This window comes from Aquarana catesbeiana, linkage group LG10 (assembly GCF_042186555.1).
Source record: "Aquarana catesbeiana isolate 2022-GZ linkage group LG10, ASM4218655v1, whole genome shotgun sequence".
Lineage (NCBI taxonomy): Eukaryota > Metazoa > Chordata > Amphibia > Anura > Ranidae > Aquarana > Aquarana catesbeiana.
This window is the reverse complement of record NC_133333.1, coordinates 57403046-57423790: the sequence shown is the minus strand read 5'-3', so window position 1 is coordinate 57423790 and position 20745 is coordinate 57403046. Positions and strand designations below refer to the sequence as shown.

Here is a 20745-nt window from a genome sequence, read left to right as displayed (position 1 = left end):
CACAGTAAATATTTTGAATAAATTGTTTTTTTTTTTTTTTCTTCTCTTTTTCCCTTTTTTTGTCCATTAGATTCCCGTGCCCTTTGTGTGTCCTGCTCCTGTCGGGATTTCGTGTCCATGTGCCTTCATGGCATGAAAAGAGGCTTTCCAACTGCCTCACATATGCTCCTTTGATGGGTGAAATAATTTTTTCACCCACAAGATGGAGCTTCTTTTCTGCCGGCGGCGTTCCAAATCACTTCCAGGTGTCTGCGCTCTCCCGCGCGCACCATCTGCGCATGACGTCATTCCGTCCCGCTACTGCGGCGGAAGTGACGTTGGGGCTTCCGGAACGTCGGAGTAGCCACACGCACTGCTATGCGGTGTGTGCGGACGGCGATAGAGGGACCTCCCATGGCCACCTGTACCGAGCCATGCCTGATTGGCATGGCTCGGTACAGGTGGCCATAAAACACCAGCGTTGCTGGGAGTCTCCAGTCAATTCCCAGCACCCGGATGAGAAGAAAAATGAGGGGAATAACTGCGCTACAGTGAAATACATAAACAGTAACAATTATAGCCGCGATTCATGTATGTAACACAAACATAGTGAAATTAAATAAGAAAAAAGGGGGGTTGAATCGCGCTAAAACAGATTGGTGATCATACACATCATCACCAAACCAAATATTTAGAACTAAGTGAATACATGTGTATACATAATGTACAAAACACATGTCATATGAATAATCAATCCAAAAATAAATATTCAAAGTGATAATAAAAAGTCCATGTATAAAAAATAAATCACCCAAGTGATATGAAAGTATCTTAAAAAGTTCCAAAAAACATAAATTCTTGCTGTGAGAAAAAAAAAAGCATGCTTGCTCCACCACCGTGAAATCAGACTGGCCGCTTACCACAAAACTCATGATCCCCCGTTACAGAGGATCAGAGAAAGCTGTTTGTTAATACTGCTTCGAACCACGACCAATGGATCAGAGACCTTATACCGAGACAAGACATCAAAGACTGCAGGGTCGGGCTAAAGATGTTCACACTGACAGGTACTCAGACATCAGCCCACAGCATTGCAGATACGGTCATAGAAGGAAAAAAAGGCTCCATATAGTGTAAAATTATTGACTTTATTGGATAAGTAAAAGGTTAAACTCACATGTTAGTAGACAATAGTAGGCATGTAGTGTAGTCTGGAGCGCCGGCCGGAAGCTCACAGACAGCCCAACCTACTGGAAACAACAGCAGCAATGGGAGGTGACGAGAACACGTCGCTCTGCCCTACGTGGCGTTTCGTGATAGTCACATCATTAAGGGGCCCGGATGAGAAGGTCGGTGTATACACCATTAAAATTCCATACAGGTCAGTTCTCACCGCACAATCTTTTCTTCCTTTTTCCATTCACCTATTCACTTAGGTAGAACCTTTCCCATTTTTATTGCGTTCATTCATACCCATCATTTGGGTTCTTTCATATGCACTTTTTCTTGTTACTTTAACTGATTCTGGCTCTTGGTGTTTGACACTCTTACCAGGACCACTTTTTCTTCATTTAGAATTTTTCTTGCACGCCTTCATGTACACGCTTTAATTTGGACTTCAATTTTTTCTTTTCATCGTTGTCCAGATATTATTTTTTCACACTTATTCATTAATACTTTTAATCACACCTGGACAATTTAGGTACAATTATTCTTGCATCACATCATGTTTTGCACTTCATATCACTAATCAATACATTAGATTTTTTACACTCATATTTTCCACATAATTATTATCCCCCACACTCCCTCATATCTCACTTAACAGTTTTTGATCTCTTTATAAATAATAATTATTGGGACCTTTGCTGCAGGTACTTGGAATCACCCCCTTTCTGTTCGCTCTTTGGCTGCCTTGATTGTGGCTTCTTGTTAGCCACATGTGAGTGGATCTCAATCCTTTGGAGCGTGTACCGCATGAGGGTACGGAATCGTCAGACTGATTTTTTAAGGGAGCTCCGGCCAGGAGAATTTTCCGTGTATATCCTCCATTGGTAAATATGTTGTCTTTGTAATTTGCCTCTATATGTATGAGGGACTTTGCATTATTAAAGTTTACATTGTTGACATATAAATAATGACTGTATATATGTCTTTTGACAGCAAATAAATCCCCTGAGGAAGACTTTGACCACACGTTGAAACGCGTTGGATTTGCATTTTTAATACTGATTAAATATTGTTGCATGATTGTAATACGGTAAAATTGAATATTAACGCATATCTCTGACTGGAGCTCAAGTGTTTAGTGTTAAGTGTTTATCTGTGTTCATGACTTGTTCACAATTTCTAATAAAATCCTTTTAAACTATCCAATTTTTTTACTTCTGCTGCGAAAAAACCCCGCTGGGGGAGACTTTTCCATATCATCACCTCATCTTGTGTTTTTTAACCTGAGCGTAGCGAGTTCTTTTCTTTTTATAGAGGTGCTGGATGGTCTGGAGTGGGTGTAAGCCACACAGGGGCAAAAACGGTGGGCCTAACCAGTGCTGGTTGAATCAGTTTATATGCTACATTGCCCTATTGTGTCATCATATGTTTATAGACTTTTCCTGTGCCTCCCCCTCGTTTCCTACTTGCTTACCAGCTTAATAGCAGCTGTCTGGGGTTTGACATTTCAACTATTCTGCTTTTATTCACTTGCTTTATATGCATATTGCCAGTGCCGTTTTTTTGTTCGTGCTTTACTAACCTGCTCATCTGCATAAACGCAATTAACCCTTCCTGGAACTGACTGCTCTATTACTACTTTAAGCAGGCCACGAGTCGAAAACTGAAAGTTCTGGTGATTGAAAAACGAAAATCACTCATAAGATTGTGCCATCAATTGTTTTGATTTTCATTAAAAAAAAAGCATGTTGGATCAGGCATTTGCAATTGTGGCACAAAAAGCACGTGTCCCAACTGGCACACAAATGATGTGAAAAATGAACGCTGCGACAGCTGATGCATGTTTTGTTTGTTTTTCTACTTGTCTTTTGCCTGCTTTATGAACAATTCATGAGACCTAATACTGCCCATGTGAAGAAATTATTCAAAAATTGAGTGTGAAACAAAAGCAGCACCACAAATGTGAGATATTTTCACAATTATAGCAAAGAACAAAAAAAGTGTTGCGCTAAAATAAGTGATAAAGCAAAAAATGATAAATGATATATATATAAAACAGTCTAAAAGTGTCAGTCTCTCCGTGATCAAACTCTGATTCAACTGTAGAAAAAAATGTATCCAAATCCCTCCACCAGGTAAATAAGCCACCACCACAGTAAGTTGTACTTTTACCAGAGTGCCTGGACCCTTTAATTATGAAGGGTCAAACAGGCTTGATGTAATAATCCCAGTAGAGATCACCGACAAGGGATGTATGAAGGAACCACGTCAGGCACAGTTCCAAAGTAGCTATAGACCTCACAGCGACCATATAGAAGGATCCAAACAAAAACATAAACGCTAGATAGTGTAAAACCTCTTGGGTATTGGGTTTTATTAAAAAGTATTGCATTTACAAGTATCCAAGTTAAAACCAGCATTGCATAGTGTAGGAAAGGTGGCAGCCACAGGCCATCCAGACATGTACAGGAATGCGCGATAGGAGGAACAAGCAGCTCAGCCCAACCGGTTTCGTCAGCAAAAGGACTTCTTCCTTTACGTAGCAAAAAACAGAGGTGGGGCTTGGACTTTTTAGGCACAGTCAACACAATAATTACAAAAATATAATTTTATTTAATATATAACATATAAAAAACATACATAATCTAAAACATCCACATTGACAGTACGGTATATATAATAATAAACAATACCGCTCCTGTAAGAACCAACAATAACTGCAAAAGGACAGAAGAATGAATACAATTCATTCCATATAATGTGTATGTCCAAGAGTATGGTTCAGAAGCAGATAAGCTGTGTGATGAAGGATAAGTAGCGCTGCACTTTGGCCACTTTATACTACGGTTACTCGCCATACGGAGGTTCAGTGCATTGTGGGGCCCTGTTTATTGGGTTTTTGCCAATGCGGGAACGATTCCTGCGGGGTCGTTATTACATGGCAGGGGCTCCCCAATCTTTGCACAGCTATCTTGAGTGATATCTAATTGTTGTCTCTATCAAATTACCGGGCATTTATTGCAATCACTATTGATATCCTTCATTACTAAAATTCCCCCGGGCTCTACTGGTTTAACTTCCTGTTTTTAATACATATATTCGCCACTTCGTACCAGCTTGGCTATTTTTATATATGTTGTTTTTACATCTGGTAGCCAGGACCATCTTACGTCGTTGCCAGTCCACCATAAGGCCTGCTGTACCTTCGTATTGGCTTTACCGTGTTGTTCTTTTAGACTTGCATTTATCCACTCCATAGAACGAATTTATGTTTATGCTCCTGAAGAAGCGTTTATAAACGCGCAACATGTAGAGCAGTGCTACTTATCCTTCATCACACCGCTTATCTGTTTCTGAACCATACTCTTGGACATACACATTATATGGAATGAATTGTATTCACTCTTCTGTCCTTTTGCAGTTATTGTTGGTTCTTACAGGAGCGGTATTGTTTATTATTATATATACTGTGCTATCAATGTGGATTTTTTAGATTATGTTTGTTTTTTTATGTTATAAAATAAAATTATATTTTTGTAATTATTATGTGTTGACTGTGTCTAAAAAGTCCAAGCCCAACCTCCTGTTTTTTGATATACAATTCTCTAGGACGTGGCACTTTGTACCGCTATTGTATCCACAGTACCACTCTGTGGCTTGATATAAATCATTTTTTCATTCTTCCTTTACATGTCCAGATGTCCTGTGGCGGTTGCCTTTCTTACACTATGCAATACTGGTTTTAACTTGGATACTTGTAAGTGCAATACTGTTTAATAAACCCAATACCTAAGAGGTTTTACACTATCTAGTGCAGTCAATAACAAAAAGTCGCTGAAGCACATAAATCCAGAGTGCTGTTCATAAAGCAAAGAACAAAAAAAGTGTTGCCCTAAAATAAGTGAGCAAAAAATAATAAATGTGATATACAGTGGGGACGGAAAGTATTCAGACACCCTTAAATTTTTCACTTTGTTATATTGCAGCCATTTGCTAAAATCATTTAAGTTAATTTTTTTTCCTCATTAATGTACACAGCACCCCATATTGACAGAAAAACACAGAATTGTTGACTTTTTTGCAGATTTCTTAAAAAAGAAAAACTGAAATATCACATGGTCCTAAGTATTCAGACCCTTTGCCGTGACACTCATATATTTAACTCAGGTGCTGTCCATTTCTTCTGATCATCCTTGAGATGGTTCTACGCCTTCATTTGAGTCCAGCTGTGTTTGATTATACTGATTGGACTTGATTAGGAAAGCCACACACCTGTCTATATAAGACCTTACAGCTCACAGTGCATGTCAGAGCAAATGAGAATCATGAGGTCAAAGGAACTGCCTGAAGAGCTCATTCTTAAGTTCATTTTTTTCCTCATTAATGTGCACACAGCACCCCATATTGGCAGAAAAACAGAATTGTTGACATTTTTGCAGATTTATTAAAAAAAATAAACTGAAATATCACATGGTCCTAAGTATTCAGACCCTTTGCTCAGTACTTGCTAGAAGCACCCTTTTGAGCTAATACAGACATGAGTCTTTTTGAAAAGATGCAACAAGTTTTTCACACCTGGATTTGGGGATCCTCTGCCATTCCTCCTTGCAGATCCTCTCCAATAAGGATGGGCTCGGGTGTGTTCGCACACCCCACGTGCAGAGCCCGCCAGGAAGTCGGCACGGCGCTGCGCTAAACACAGGCAGTGAGACATTTCCCCGATCTCTGCAGCCGCACATGGGGAAAATGTTCTCACTGCCTGTGATTAGCGCAGCGCCGTGCCGACTTCCTGGCGGTCTCTGCACATGGAGTCTGCGAACACGCCCGAGCCCATCCTTACTCTCCAGTTCTGTCAGGCTGGATGGTAAAAGTTGTTGGACAGCCATTTTTAGGTGTCTCCAGAGATGCTCAATTGGTTTTAAGTCAGGGCTCTGGCTGGGCCATTCAAGAACAGTCACGGAGTTGTTGTGAAGCCACTCCTTCGTTGTTTTAGCTGTGTGCTTAGGGTCATTTTCTTGTTGGAAGGTAAACCTTTGGCCCAGTCTAAGGTCCTGAGCACTCTGGAGAAGGTTTTTGTCCAGGATATCCCTGTACTTGGCTGCATTCATCTTTCCCTCGATTGCAACCAGTCGTCCTGTCCCTGCAGCTGAAAAACATCCCCACAGCATGATGCTGCCACCACCATGCTTCACTGTTGGGACTGTATTGGACAGGTGATAAGCAGTGCCTGGTTTTCTCCACACATACCGCTTAGAATTAAGGCCAAAAATTTCTATCTTGGTTTTATCAGACAAGAAAATCTTATTTCTCACCATCTTGGAGTTCTTCAGGTGTTTTTTAGCAAACTCCATGCGGGCTTTCATGTGTCTTGCACTGAGGAGAGGTTTCCGTCGGGCCACTCTGCCATAAAGCTCCGACTGGTGGAGGGCTGCAGTGATGGTTGACTTTCTACAACTTTCTCCCATCTCCCGACTGCATCTTTGGAGCTCAGCCACAGTGATCTTTGGGTTCTTCTTTACCTCTCTCACCAAGGCTCTTCTCCCCCGATAGCTCAGTTTGGCTGGACGGCCAGCTCTTGGAAGGGTTCTGGTCGTCCCAAATGTCTTCCATTTAAGGATTAACCTTGAGTGCAGCAGAAATTTTTTGTAACCTTGGCCAGATCTGTGCCTTGCCACAATTCTGTCTCTGAGCTCTTCAGACAGTTCCTTTGACCTCATGATTCTCATTTGCTCTGACATGCACTGTGAGCTGTAAGGTCTTATAAAGATAGGTGTGTGGCTTTCCTAATCAAGTCCAATCAGTATAATCAAACACAGCTGGACTCAAATGAAGGTGTAGAACCATCTCAAGGATGGTCAGAAGAAATGGACAGCACCTGAGTTAATGAGGAAAAAAAATGAATTTTTAGCAAATGGCTGCAATATAACGAAGAGTGAAAAATTTAAGGGGGTCTGAATACTTTCCGTCCCCACTGTGTGTGTGTGTGTGTATATGTATGTATGTGTATATATATATATATATATATATATATATATATATATATATATATATATATATATATATATATATATATATATATATATATATATATATATATATATATATATATATATATATATATATAATTTTTTTTTTTTTTTTTCTAACAGTCCAAAAATACCCTTTCCTAGGGGTTTTTTTTTTTGTTAAGACTTGAACCAGGCCTACACACACTATATTTTCCTTTATAGAAGTTGCTCCAACTTGAGGACTGTGCACCAATTGTGGTCAAAGACCTCCCTCATAGTAAACCTAGGACTAGTCGTGATTGAGGTTATGTAAGAGTCTACATATTTCAAATATTATAATTATGCTGGCCTACTGATTTATGTTTGCCCCCTTTTTTAACTTTTATTTACTTTGTCTAAGCCTGGTTGAGCCAGGGGTCGAAGTGTATGTAATCTATGCCCTGTACACACGGTCGGATTTTCCGATGGAAAAAGTGCGATTGGATTGTGTTGTCGGAAATTCCGATCGTGTGTGGGCTCCATCTGACTTTTTCCGTCAGAATTTCCGACACACAAAGTTTGAGAGCAGGCTATAAAATTTTCCGACAACAAAATCTGATCGGTTAAATTCCGATCGTGTGTACACAAATCCGACGCACAAAGTGCCACGCATGCTCAAAATAAATTCAGAGACGAAAGCTATTGGCTACTACCCCATTTATAGTCCCGACGTACGTGTTTTACGTCACCGCGTTCAGAACGATCAGATTTTCCGACAACTTTGTGTGACCGTGTGTATGCAAGACAAGTTTGAGCCAACATCCGTCAGAAAAAATCCATGGATTTTGTTGTCAGAATGTCCGATCGTGTGTACAGGGCATTAGAGTTGCTGCCCTGTTGAATTCCCAACTGAAATGTCCCAGAGCTCCTGAGAGTGCTATCAAAGAACATCAAATAGCAGAGACTTCTAGTTTATTGCATTTTAACTATGGGAAACTCTGATTTGATCCCGTTTTGCACTCTTGGCAGCTAGGAGGCAGCTTGGGCTCAAAGCCAGCAACCCTCAGTCTTCAGGTGATCTCCGACCCCTAAAACTCAAATTGAAATGTCATACTTGAACTAAAGCTGGCCACACACTGATCAAAATTCAGCTGGTTTTAGTAGGGGCCAGTCAAATTTTGATTAGTGTGTGGCTGTCCCCATGCAACAGAAGTCCATTCTTTGATCGACTTCTGTTGAATGGACACGCTGGAAAATTTGGGGCAATCTTCGGGTGGCGCTGTCAGAATACGACGGGGGGGTATTCCTTTATGAACTTTGTTTGCGTGGATGGAGGAATCAGCCATTTTTTCAATAAAAAGAAACAATGTATGGCCAGCTTTGGTAAGTGGATTTAAGTAAGTTGGCAAATATACATTTTTCAAAGATTAGCCAGCACTGTTATGATTGATTTAATGATGAAATGTCAGATTTGTCCTTTCTAATAGCAAGCATCTTCTTTTTCTCAGCTGGAAATTTGGGGCGACGTTCAAGTTTGGCGCCAGGCAGCTACGCAGGTCTTCTTTGCATTGGGCCTTGGATTTGGAAGTGTGATAGCATACTCGAGCTATAATGATCGAAATAATAACTGCCACTTTGATGCCATTCTGGTGTCATTTATTAACTTCATGACTTCCATCCTGGCAACACTCGTGGTGTTTGCTGTTTTGGGATTCCGAGCCAATGAGATTGCACAGAAATGTGTTAAAAAGTAAGTAAGCCTCTTATGGTCATTTCCATGCTTCATTTCCAAAGGGAAGCCTTCCAAATTAGGTTGTTCATAGATAGGAAAATTTCATTTGAAAACAAAAAAATGTGCTATTCTGATCATTCCAATCTCACACCTTCAGCACTGCTTTGGAAAGGTTTGACGGTGAGGCAAAGACAATTACAAATTTGTTTCCACTTCTGTGGTACAAGAGGAATTTTGGTTCATTGGTCACTGAGATTTCCAACATGTTGGAGAAGCTACTGTATGTGACCATGATATTTTCTTGCAATGCTCATATGTACTCACTATAGCTCAGTTAATAAACTGTATATTAAGTAATTGTCTTGGGTCAATAAATATTAATAATTTTTTAAAAAATCCTATTTTCATACCTTCATTTGAGGTGACCCTACATTAAAGTCCCGTTAGAGGAGTTGCACTCCTGTGGAGTGCGCTTTGGTTCTGTAGAATAATTGGGATGGGGGTTCATCTCTAAAATACTACAACGCCCATTCTGACGACACCTCCTTTGTTCTTGTCTTGGGTTATATGCTTTATGTACTGATTATATGCATGGGCATCTTACATGTATTAAAGCAAAATTCTGATGAGCACAGCTTGCCTCTAAATTGACTATCTTATGTGCCATTTTCTGTGAAAAACAAACAAGAGGGTTAAGCTGGCCATAGATGAATCGAATATATATATATATATATATATATTGTTATGCCCCGTACACACGATCGGAAATTCTGGCAGAAAAAGTCCGATGTGAGCTTTTGGTCAGAAATTCCGACCATGTGTATGCTCCATTGGACTTTTGCTGGCAGAATTTCCGCCAGCAAAAGATTGAGAGCAGGTTCTCTATTTTTCCGACGGAAAAAGTTCCTATCGGAAAGTCCGGTAATTTTTACGCATGCTCGGAAACAATTGGAGGCATGCTTGGAAGCGTTGAACTTCATTTTCTCGGCTCGTCGTAGTGTTGCACGTCACCGCGTTGTTGACAGTCGACAGTTCAGAGAACTTTTGTGTGACCGTGTGTATGCAAGGAAAGCTTGAGCGGAATTCCGTCGGAAAAACCATCCAAGTTTTTTCCGACGGAAATTCCGATCGTGTGTATGGGGCATAAGGTTGCATTTAAAAATATAAACTGTTTTTCCATTAGTAAATAAGATGTAGATCCAAGTTCCTATTTATACTATGTGATATGGGGGTTTGTTAACGCAAGGGTAGATGCATTTTAAAGTGGAGGGCCACCCTAAAAAAAAAAAATGCACCAAAAATCCTAAAAAAAAATTAAAAAAAAACATTTGAAAAAAAAAAAAAATGTAACCTTACCTAAACCCTTGTTGCTAGGCAGTCTTCCTAATCTGCCTCTTCCTATTCCGCAGCGTGTTCTTCTCCTCGGTGAGCGGCCCCGTTGTCTTCTGGGAACTGTGTGTGTTCCCAGAACACCACGGGGCCATTCACAGAGCGCTCGCGCGTGCGCAGTAGGAAACTGGCAGTGAAGCTGCAAGGCTCCACTGCCTGTTTCCCTTACCTAGGATGATGGCGCCGGGACCCAAGAGCTGAGGGACGGGTTGGCCTCGGGCGGCCGACATCGCGGGCACCCAGGACAGGGAAGTACTTATTTGTGTTTGTAGCTGCTGAATTTTAAATGTTTTTTTTTTTTACGGCCGGAATCCCGCTTTAAGTAAGTCCATGCCAGACAGGAACTATGTTTAAGGCCTTGTAGCCCACTGATTTTAAATTACCGTATTTATCGGCATATAACACGCACCTTCATTTTAGCAGGGAAGTTTCAGGAAAAAAAACTCAAATTTTAAATGAAGAACTTTAAAGCAAAATAAGGGTCAGTGCCCATCAATGCAGCCTGATCAATGTCATATGCGGCTTCACAATTGCCCTTTAATGCAGCTTGATCAGTGCCCATCTACAGCTTCACAATTGCCCATCAATGCAGCCTGATTAATGCCTATCTACAGCCTCACAATTGCCCATCAATGCAGCTTGATCAATGCCCATCTGCAGCCTGATCAATGCCCATATGCAGCCTCACCTCAGATTACTGCTGCCTCAGAGGGGATGGGGGGGGGGGCAGGATGAGCGACAATCAGATTACATACAGCGAGAATCTCCTGTTTACTCAGCGGCCTCTTTAATAGGAAGTCCCGTCTCCTGGGCCGGCTTCTATGATAGGCAGAACAGTGGTCCAATGCCGGCCCAGGAGACGGGACTTCCTATTAAAGAGGCCGCTGAGTAAACAGGAGATTCTCGCTGTATGTAATCTGATGGCTCTCGTCCCGCCCCCCCCCCCCACGCACACGCTATTTGCACCCGATTTTAAGGGTGAAAAAGTGCGTGTTATACGCCAATAAATACCTAACCTAAAATACCAAGCCACCTGGCTCTCTGGTCAGGATTACCTCTGCTCTGTTTGATCTCCCAGACCACTGGCTATTCAGGCTCTTCCAGCCTAGGTGGCAGTGAATAGAGTGGGTGAGAGCCTGTCATTTGCCCTCTCCTCTTTTCCCATTGGCCATCTACAGAACTCTTTACATTCTGTGAATGAATGCAAAGCTTTTTGTTAATGGACAAGCGAAGAGGAGGTGACAGCTACACAAAAAGATTCTGGGAGTGTATAAGACATTGAATACGGGGTTGCAGGTCTAGAAGAAGAGAGCTGTGCATCCAGTATCAATGAAGATTACATTTGTACAGTAAACAGGAGTCATCCAAGCATAGGATACTCAGCATTAATAGTAACTTATTTTGCTTGTGCTGTTAGCCCTGGATCACACCAGTGCGATTTGTCATGCGTTTTTGAACTGTCACACCCCATTTGCGGCAATGGAACCGTTCAAATCATTGCCACTCAAGTCGCAGCGACTTTGAAAAAGGTTCCTGCATTACTTTTCTGCGATTTCATTGCAACTTGCATTAACTTCTGTTAAATGAAGTGGCAAGCTGCAATGAAATCTCACATCAAAATAACACTGACAGCTTTGAAATCGCACTGAAGTAGCATGATTTTAAAGCCGCACTGGTGTGAACCAGGGCTTACTGTATAAAACTATTTTTTAGAGTCCTGTTTTAAGCGCATCCGGACCGCCCACCGTTCATATACTGTGGCAGGGTGGCCCGGCTGCGCGAAACATCGTACCTGTACATTGTTTCCTCTTCCTGGGCCTGGGGCACGCACCGCCGGAGACCCGATCCCGCTGTGATTGGACTCAGCGGGTCCACGGCCTCGATGGCCGCTGGCCACCCACGATCGTTTGCGTCAGACTGCGGTTCTGTCACAGAGGAAGAGAATGTGTGATTCCTGCTAATCGGGAACACAGATGTCTCTCTTCCTCCAGTTTGTTCACCCCCCCACAGTTAAAAAGCATTCCCTAGGAGCACACTTAACCCTTTGATTGCCCCCGATGTTAACTCCTTCCCTACCAGTGTCATTTATACAGTGACAGTGCATTTTTTTAGCACTGATCACTGTATTGGTGTCACTGGTCCCCAAAAAGTGTCACTTAGTGTCCGATTTGTCCACCGCAATGTTGCACCCCCGCTGAAAATCGCTGATTACTAGTAAAAATAAAAATGCCATAAAAATATCCCATAGTTGTAGATGCGATAACGTTTGCACAAACCAATCAATATACGCTAATTGAAATTTTTTTTACCAAAAATATGTAGCAGAATACATATTGTCCTAAATTGATGAAGAAATTTGATTTTTTTACATATTTTTACTGGACATGTTTTATAACAGAATAAAAAATATTGTTTTTTTTTTTTTTTTTTTCCCAAAATTGTCGCTCTTTTTTTGTTTATAGCCCAAAAAACAAAAACCACAGAGCTGATCAAATACCACCAAAAGAAAGCTCTATTTGTGGGAAAAAAGTACATCAATTTTGTTTGGGTACAGCTTCACACGATTGTGCAATTGTCAGTTAACTGCTTCAGCCCCGGAAGATTTTACCCCCTTCCTGACCAAAGCACTTTTTGCGATTCGGCACTGCGTCGCTTTAACTGACAATTGCGCGGTTATGCGAAGTTGCACCCAAACAAAATTGATGTCCTTTTTTTCCCATAAATAGAGCTTTCTTTTGGTGGTATTTGATCACCTCTTCGGTTTTTATTTTTTGCGCTATAAACAAAAAAATAGCGACAATTTTGAAAAAAACGCAATATTTTTTACTTTTTACTATAATAAATATCCCTAAAAAATATCTAAAAAAAACTATTTTTTTCCTCAGTTTAGGCCGATATGTATTCTTCTACATATTTTTGGTAAAAAAAAATCGCAGTAAGCATATATTGATAGGTTTGTGCAAAAGTTATAGATTCTACAAAATAGGGGATAGTTTTATGGGATTTTTATTATTATTTTTTTTTTTTTTACTAGTAATGGCAGCGATCTGCGATTTTTATCAGGACTGCAACATTATGGTGGACACGTCGGACAATTTTGACACATTTTTGGGACCATTGGCATTTATACAGCGATCAGTGCTATAAAAATGCACTGATTACTGTAAAAATGTCACTGGCAGGGAAGGAGTTAACACTAGGGGCTGATCAAAGGGTTTTATTGTGTTGTGTTATTGTGTGTTCTAACTGAAGGGGGGGTGGGACTGTGTAGGGGAGATGCCAGATCGCTGTTCATACTGTGTATGAACAAACTATCTGTCTGTTCTCCCCTCAGAGAACCGGAAACTGTGTGTTTACACACACACACATCCCGGTCCTCGGTGTGCCACGAGCGATCGCGGGAGCCCGACGGTGATCGCGACCGCTTCGGCTCTGTGGGCGAGCAGGGGGCACGCCCCTAGTGGCCAAATCAGGAAGTGACGTAACATGACGGTGATTTGCGCAGCCGAGCCATGTTGCCGCAGTACAACTGCGGCGGCTGGTCGGCAAGCAGCTAAAGTAACGCAGTGCCATATCGCAAAAAATGGTCTGCTCATCAAGGGGGTAAAACCTTCCAGGGCTGAAGTGGTTAAAGAGGTAGAGGACATGTTCCTCTATTTAGAGCAATAGAAAATCTAATTTTTGGATCATCTGCTACTTAACAATTCAGAAGACAATGAGCGCCTTGCCAGCTAAATCTCTGTAGTTGCCAGTAACTTCGCCTTCTGAAGGCCCTGAAACTGATCTTAGGAAAATATAAGCATGTGAATCGCTGGTTCAGGCACCCCCTCTCTGAGCCTACTGCACATACATTGGAGTGTGGGAGATAGAAAGCACAATATAGACTCTTATACCTCGTACACACGATCAGACTTTCCAACAACAAAACCGTGGAATTTTGTTGGAAGGATGTTGGTTCCAACTTGTCTTGCATACACACGGTCACACAAATGTTGGCCAACAATTACGAATGTAGTGACGTACGGCGAGCCGATTAAAAAGGAAGTTCAATAGTCATGTGATATCTCCATTACGAACGCTAGTTTTACAAGATCGAGCGCTTCCGGCTCGTCCTTGATTCTGAGCATGCGTGTTTGTACTTTGGACTTTTACAACATGGAAGCAAATACTCTTGCGCACAGGTGTGTTGTTTAGGTAATCCAACGGATCAGAATGGACAATAGCTTTCGGCCTTGCTGCCCTCCAGGATAGGGATATCCTAGTAGTAGACAGAAACAGAAAAAAGAGGGCGCACCAGCCTAGTGTATCATCCTTTAGTAAATTTATTCAAAAAGCATAAATAAAAACTACTCACAAAAAGTAGAAAGAAAATTGCGCTTATAACAGTCTTTGACATCAAGCAGTCTGTCCACTGATAGCAGTCTCCGAATCCTAGAGATGGGGGACATATGAACCGCTTCTGTCTAACGCGTTTTGAAGGTTAAACCTTCTTCATCAGAGCCTAGCAGTGTTACTCTCTTGCAGCTACCTGCAAGTAGCCGCAAGAGAGTAACACTGCTAGGCTCTGATGAAGAAGGTTTAACCTTCGAAACGCGTTAGCCAGAAGCAGTTCATATGTCCCCCCTCTCTAGGACTCAGAGACTGCTATCAGTGGACAGACTGCTTGATGTCAAAGACTGTTAGCGCGATTTTCTTTCTACTTTTGTGAGTAGTTTTTATTTATGCTTTTTGAATAAATGTACTAGGATAAGTAAGGATAAGGCTGGTGCGCTGTCTTTTTTCTGTTTCTGTCTACTTTGGACTTTTGTCTGATGGACTTGTGTACACACGATCGGAAAATCCAACAACATACATTAGTTGGCGGAAAATTTGAAGACATGTTAGCCAACATTTGTTGGAGGAAAGTCTGACAACAATTGTCCGATGGAGCATACACACGGTTGGATTTTCCACCAACAGCCTGTCATCACACATTCCCGTCAGAAAATCTAATCGTGTGTAGGGGCCTTTAGGGTACAAGACCGGTCACTGATTCCTGTTGCAAGCAGTTTCATAGTCAAATTAAAGATAAGCTAAGTGCACATTAAAATTTTGGACCAGATGCATAGATAACATTAGTGATTTGTTAATATATGGGATTTTTTTAACAGGAATTTGCCTGGCATCAATGTACTGTTTTTTAATGGTATTTTGACAAACAACTCAATACCGAGAGAAAACATGACCGTTGACCAGTACAGCCAGTGGTATATGAACACCAATGAAACCATCAATCTGACAGGTTACGGCATTCAGACTTGCCGGGTGGAGGACGAAATGAACAAGGTTTGGAAATTTCATCTAATAATAAGACACTGACTTGTCTGTACAATTACTAGAAAACCTCCCTGATCTCTTTTCTCTGTGTTGGCAGGGTGTGGAAGGCACAGGTTTGGCATTCATCGTGTTCACAGAAGCTATGACTCTTTTACCTGCCTCCCCATTTTGGTCCTTGTTATTTTTCCTGATGCTGCTAAATCTGGGGCTGAGTACTATGTTTGGGAACATGCAGGGAATTATCACCCCACTGCTGGACAATTTTTCATGGTTACGCAAGAAGAAAACATTATTCACAGGTAAGGACATCCAACCTACACTCTTCCAGAATTTTTAAAGAACCCATTTGTGCTTAAAGTGAATCTGTCGGCCATTCTTAACATTTACAAGTTATAGTCCTGCACCACAAAAAACTAGACAGACCTTTTTTATGTACTTCCCTTAGCTCCAGACCTGTTGTCCCCTTTCCAAGGAGATTGCCTTGGTGGTGGCCAATAAAAGTGAGCAGCCACGAGGTGTAAAAGATATCATTTCTGGTTTCAGAAGCAGAAATATCATGTCTCAGCATCTGCTAACCATGAAAGATGATAATATGGTAGCAGGTAAGGTGAAGCTGCCTAGAAGGATCCGCTGGGTACCAGCTGCCAGTTTTATTCAAGGAGGTAGCAACCTGTTTCATAAACAAAACATATTTACTTTAAAGTGGTTGTAACCTCTTCCATATACCCAATGAATTAACTGGCTTCAGATGATACACAGAGATTAAAACAAATCCTCCTACATAAGTTGTACCTGTTTATCTGCAGTATTCTCTTTCCTACATAAGTTCAAAGTCCAGACTGTATAAAGCATGCCTGAGCTGAACTGAAGTTACACTCTGCAGATCTCAGTGAGGAGAGCTCTGAGAGCTGATTGGAGGAAAGGGACACACCCTTCTCCACACCCAAATAAAACCGTTAATCAGCTGGAGTTCCCTCCCGTCACCTTTTTTATTTTGGTGTCAGGAAAATTTGTCAAAAATGATTCATGCTGATAGCAGAGGAATGAAGCAGAAATTACACTTATTGCTCTTAATTTAAGTACACACTATAGTGGGATATGCTTTGTTCATATTTCATGTCTGAGGTTTCCAGCTACTTTAAAGTGAACTTGTTTCCAAACTACGAATAATAAACTGTTTACGTATTCTTAAAATAGTGAAAGAGCATTTTCTAGCTGCTCGTTCTGTCAAGGAATTTATTTTCAAACATCACGCATAGCAAAGACTATAGAGTCAGTTTCAGTCTGTTTCTAACAGCTTAGAAAAATCTGCTGTTGGCGGGCTGCTGAAGTCTGCTTTCATAGAAAACAGCTTAAAGCGGACTTCCACCCAAAAGTGGGACCCCCCCCCCATTTGTCTCCTCCCCCCTCCAGTGCCACATTTTGGCATCTTTCGGGGGGGGGGGAGCAGCTACCTTCTTTTGACAGGTACCCTGTCGCCACTTCTGGGACACCGGGCTGCGGCAAATTACGTCAGCAGCTAGTCTCCCTCCTCCTTCCCCCACCGCCGGGCCAGTAGGAGAGCGCAGCTGTGCCTCGTGCATGCACAGTAGGGACCCGGCGTGAAGCCGTAATGCTTCACTACTGGGTTCCCTTACTGGCAATGGCAGCGGCAGCACCCGACAGCTGATGGAAACATCAGCTACGGTGCCGACATAGTTGGACTCCAGGACAGGTAAGTGTCTTATTAAAAGTCAGCAGCTGCAGCATGGGTAGCTGCTGGCTTTTAATTTTTGCAGGGGTGGGCGGACCTTCGCTTTAAAACTTCGGTGCCTGTGTTGTGAACATTTTTTTTCTCCAAAATTCTTTTAGATGCAGAGGTAAATGATGGCTTGCCCAACGCTATTTTGTTCCGGGTGTGACAAGAAGGTCTCGTCTCACACCCAGAACACGGTGCTGTTTACTCTATCTAGCTGAGGCTACATACACTTTATACGGTGGATGCACATGTTAACCACTTGCCGACCAGCTCACGCAGATATACTGCGGCGGGTTGGCAGCCCTGCCCGAATCGCCATACCGGTACGGTGGCTCACGCAGTTGTGGGCACTGTTCTTCCACCACGAGTGCTCCATGGGAAGTTAGACATCAAATACATTCTGGACAGCCGCACTCCAAAGATAGCTAACTGTTAGCTATGACTAAGCACTCCTTGTGCGAAACGCGTAAGCTTTGTTCCACTTTGCTGTGACCTGTATTTTGGATAACACCTTATTAAATAAAGGCAAATACCTTTGGAGTGCAGCTGTCCAGAATTTCTTTGTCTAACTGCCATAGCATTGCCAGCACCTGGACTTCTAGACTGAAGGAGATGCCCTTTACCTTGAGCTGACCCACCTGGAGCAGTGATACTCGCTCTCTACTTGGATTCCTTGACTTTGCTCCATGGGAAGGTGGCAGCTTACCAGAGGTGTTTGACCCCTTTTTGCAGGATGGTCAAAATGCGCATTTGGAGTACCAATTGATTCCACTGTCAGCACCACTCCACTCCACTCCAGTGGCCCCTCGATATACGGCTATACGATATATGGCTATGGTAGGAAAAATGACTCCACAAGAGACATGGATAAAAAGTCTCATAGTGTAGTATATTTATTTGAATGTTTTGAAAGCAGTAACAAAATAGATTGTACTCCCATATTAAAGTGCCTGGCCTGGCAGTAGGTAAAATAGCGTGTGTGGATAGGGCTTGGTCTCGCTCTAGATACTGAAGCTTGTGTGGGGTATCAAATGGGACCCGGAAGTGACGGATCCTCCGCACTGATGTACGTTTCGCCGTGCTTGGCGTCTTCAGGAATTTATTATTTATTATCACACACGGACTTTAAGAATGCTTTTTTCAACCATATATAGATCCATGTATTTTTTTATGTTTTTTTATGTCATCCATGTGATTCACTTTGTAATGTTTAATTGATCATTCATTTGTTATCACATACATGAACACAAATAAGCGCCTATTCTTTTATTTTATTCACTTATATCATTTTTTACATAACATTTTATTATGGAGTACATGGCTATTTCTCTCTAAAACTATGGAATATGTCAGTTTCTTAAATAATAATACGGAATTAAATAATGTAACCTTTTGTTGGCCTTTTTATTTCTATATCATTTCAGTTGTATGCTGTATAGTCGGCCTGTTATTTGGCTTATTGTTTGTTCAGCGATCGGGATCCTACTTTGTCTCCATGTTTGATGATTATTCAGCCACTTTACCCCTCATCATCGTGGTTATATTTGAAAATGTGGCTGTAGCCTGGGTGTACGGAGCAGACAGGTACAATAAAGGTTTCATTTAAAAAAAAAAAATGTATTGTGCATTTGTGTCAGTGTGTATGCACGCTATATTACTAAAAGTATTGGCCTGCACAGAGTCCTGACCTCAACCCCATAGAACACCTTTGGGATGAATTAGAGCGAAGACTGCGAGCCAGGCCTTCTCATCCACATCGGTGCCTGACCTCACAAATGCGCTTCTGGAAGAATAGTCAGCCATTCCAATAGACACACTCCTAAACCTTGTGGACAGCCTTCCCAGAAGAGTTGAAGCTGTTATAGCTGCAAAGGGTGGTCCAACTCAATATTGAACCCTACGGACTAAGACTGGGATGCCATTGATTCATGTGCGTGTAGAGGCAGGTGTCCCAATACTTTGGTAATATAATGTATGTGTGTGTTTATGTGTATTGTAATATTTGGGGAGTCTGGATCTCTATCCAGCCAAGTTTGTAAAAGCTAAAAGTCTATTTTCCAAAGGGGCGAACAAAATCAGCTTTTTTATCAGCATTAAACAAACAACCGTTTATAAACCTTAGGTACACAATCAAAGATTTGGTTCACTGCTTGCATAAAGTTGTCCCACAACAGGGTTTATTGTTCCCACCTGCATCACAGGTCCAGAAAATAGGACAACCTTAAGGCTTAATGTACATGGGACGTTTTTCCAACCTCTCCTGAATGATTCAACTTGACAGATAGTAAGCCACGTGTAAAACGTCCGTTTTGCTGCGTTTACATGCCACGTTTAGCCGCGTTTGCGTTTAGAAGCGTTTGAAAAAAAAAAAAACATTTATTTTTTTTTTAATAGCCAAAAATGAAAAACGCCTATAGACGGAACGCGACTAAACACGAGTTACCGCGTTTAGACGCATTTAGAATTTTTTTGCTTTCCAAAAAAGGCCTCTAAACTCAACTGCCTAAAAACGACATTAAATGAACCTGTGTACATGTACTGATAAGATAACATTGGATGAGTTCAGGGGCAGCTGAAAAAAGTAGCCAACTGCCTCTGAATGTCCGTTTACCAGCAGCAGTGTACATGAGGCCTTAGACTGTAGTAGCGTGCAGTTGAGGCAGGAGTGAGTTCATGTAGACAGGAAATAGCTGAGAGAGGCTGGAGATTAAAAAAAAAAGTGAATACACATTTTTTATTGAAATAATTTTGGAAGTTTATGATAAAGGTGTTTTAGCAAACTAATGCTGGATACACACAGTAAGTTTTTTTTTTTTTCATTTAACCACTTCAGCCCCGGAAGGATTTACCCCCTTAATGACCAGGCCATTTTTGGCGATACGGCACTGCGTCGCTTTATCTGACAATTGCGCAGTCGTGCTACGTTGTACCCAAACAAAATTGATGTCCTTTTTTTCCCACAAATAGAGCTTTCTTTTGGTGGTATTTAATCACCTCCTGCGGTTTTTATTTTTTGTGCTGTAAACAAAAAAGACTGATAATTAAAAAAAAACAATATTATTTACTTTCTGCTATAATACATATCCCAAAGAAATATATAAAAAAACGAATTTATTCCTCAGTTTAGGCCAGTATGTATTCTGCTACATATTTTTGGTAAAAAAAAAAAATCGCAATAAGCGTATATTGATTGGTTTGCGCAAACGTTAGTGTCTTCAAAATAGGGGAAAGATTTAGGGACTTTTATTTTTTTATGTTTTTGTTTTTACTAGTAATGACGGGATCAGTGATTTTTTTTTTTTAGCGACACCGCGACATTGCAGCGGACAAATCTGACACTTTTTGGTGACCAGTGACACCAGTACAGAGATCGGTGCTATAAAAATGCACTGACCACTTAATGCACAGATGTCTATGCAATTTGCACCTGAAAT

At 41.4% G+C, this 20745-nt stretch overlaps 1 protein-coding gene across 5 annotated transcripts in view; it reads left to right on the top strand.

Annotated features, from left to right (window-relative positions):
• Window positions 1-20745, top strand: part of LOC141110709 (sodium-dependent neutral amino acid transporter B(0)AT2-like) — a 179715-nt gene that overhangs the window by 146837 nt on the left and 12133 nt on the right. For all 5 annotated transcript variants that reach the window (XM_073602238.1, XM_073602234.1, XM_073602236.1 and 2 more), the window contains exons 7-10: window positions 8645-8886; window positions 15408-15582; window positions 15671-15872; window positions 18736-18895. In XM_073602238.1, coding sequence (XP_073458339.1) covers window positions 8645-8886; window positions 15408-15582; window positions 15671-15872; window positions 18736-18895 — 779 coding nt within the window. The remainder of the gene's footprint in view (window positions 1-8644; window positions 8887-15407; window positions 15583-15670; window positions 15873-18735; window positions 18896-20745) is intronic.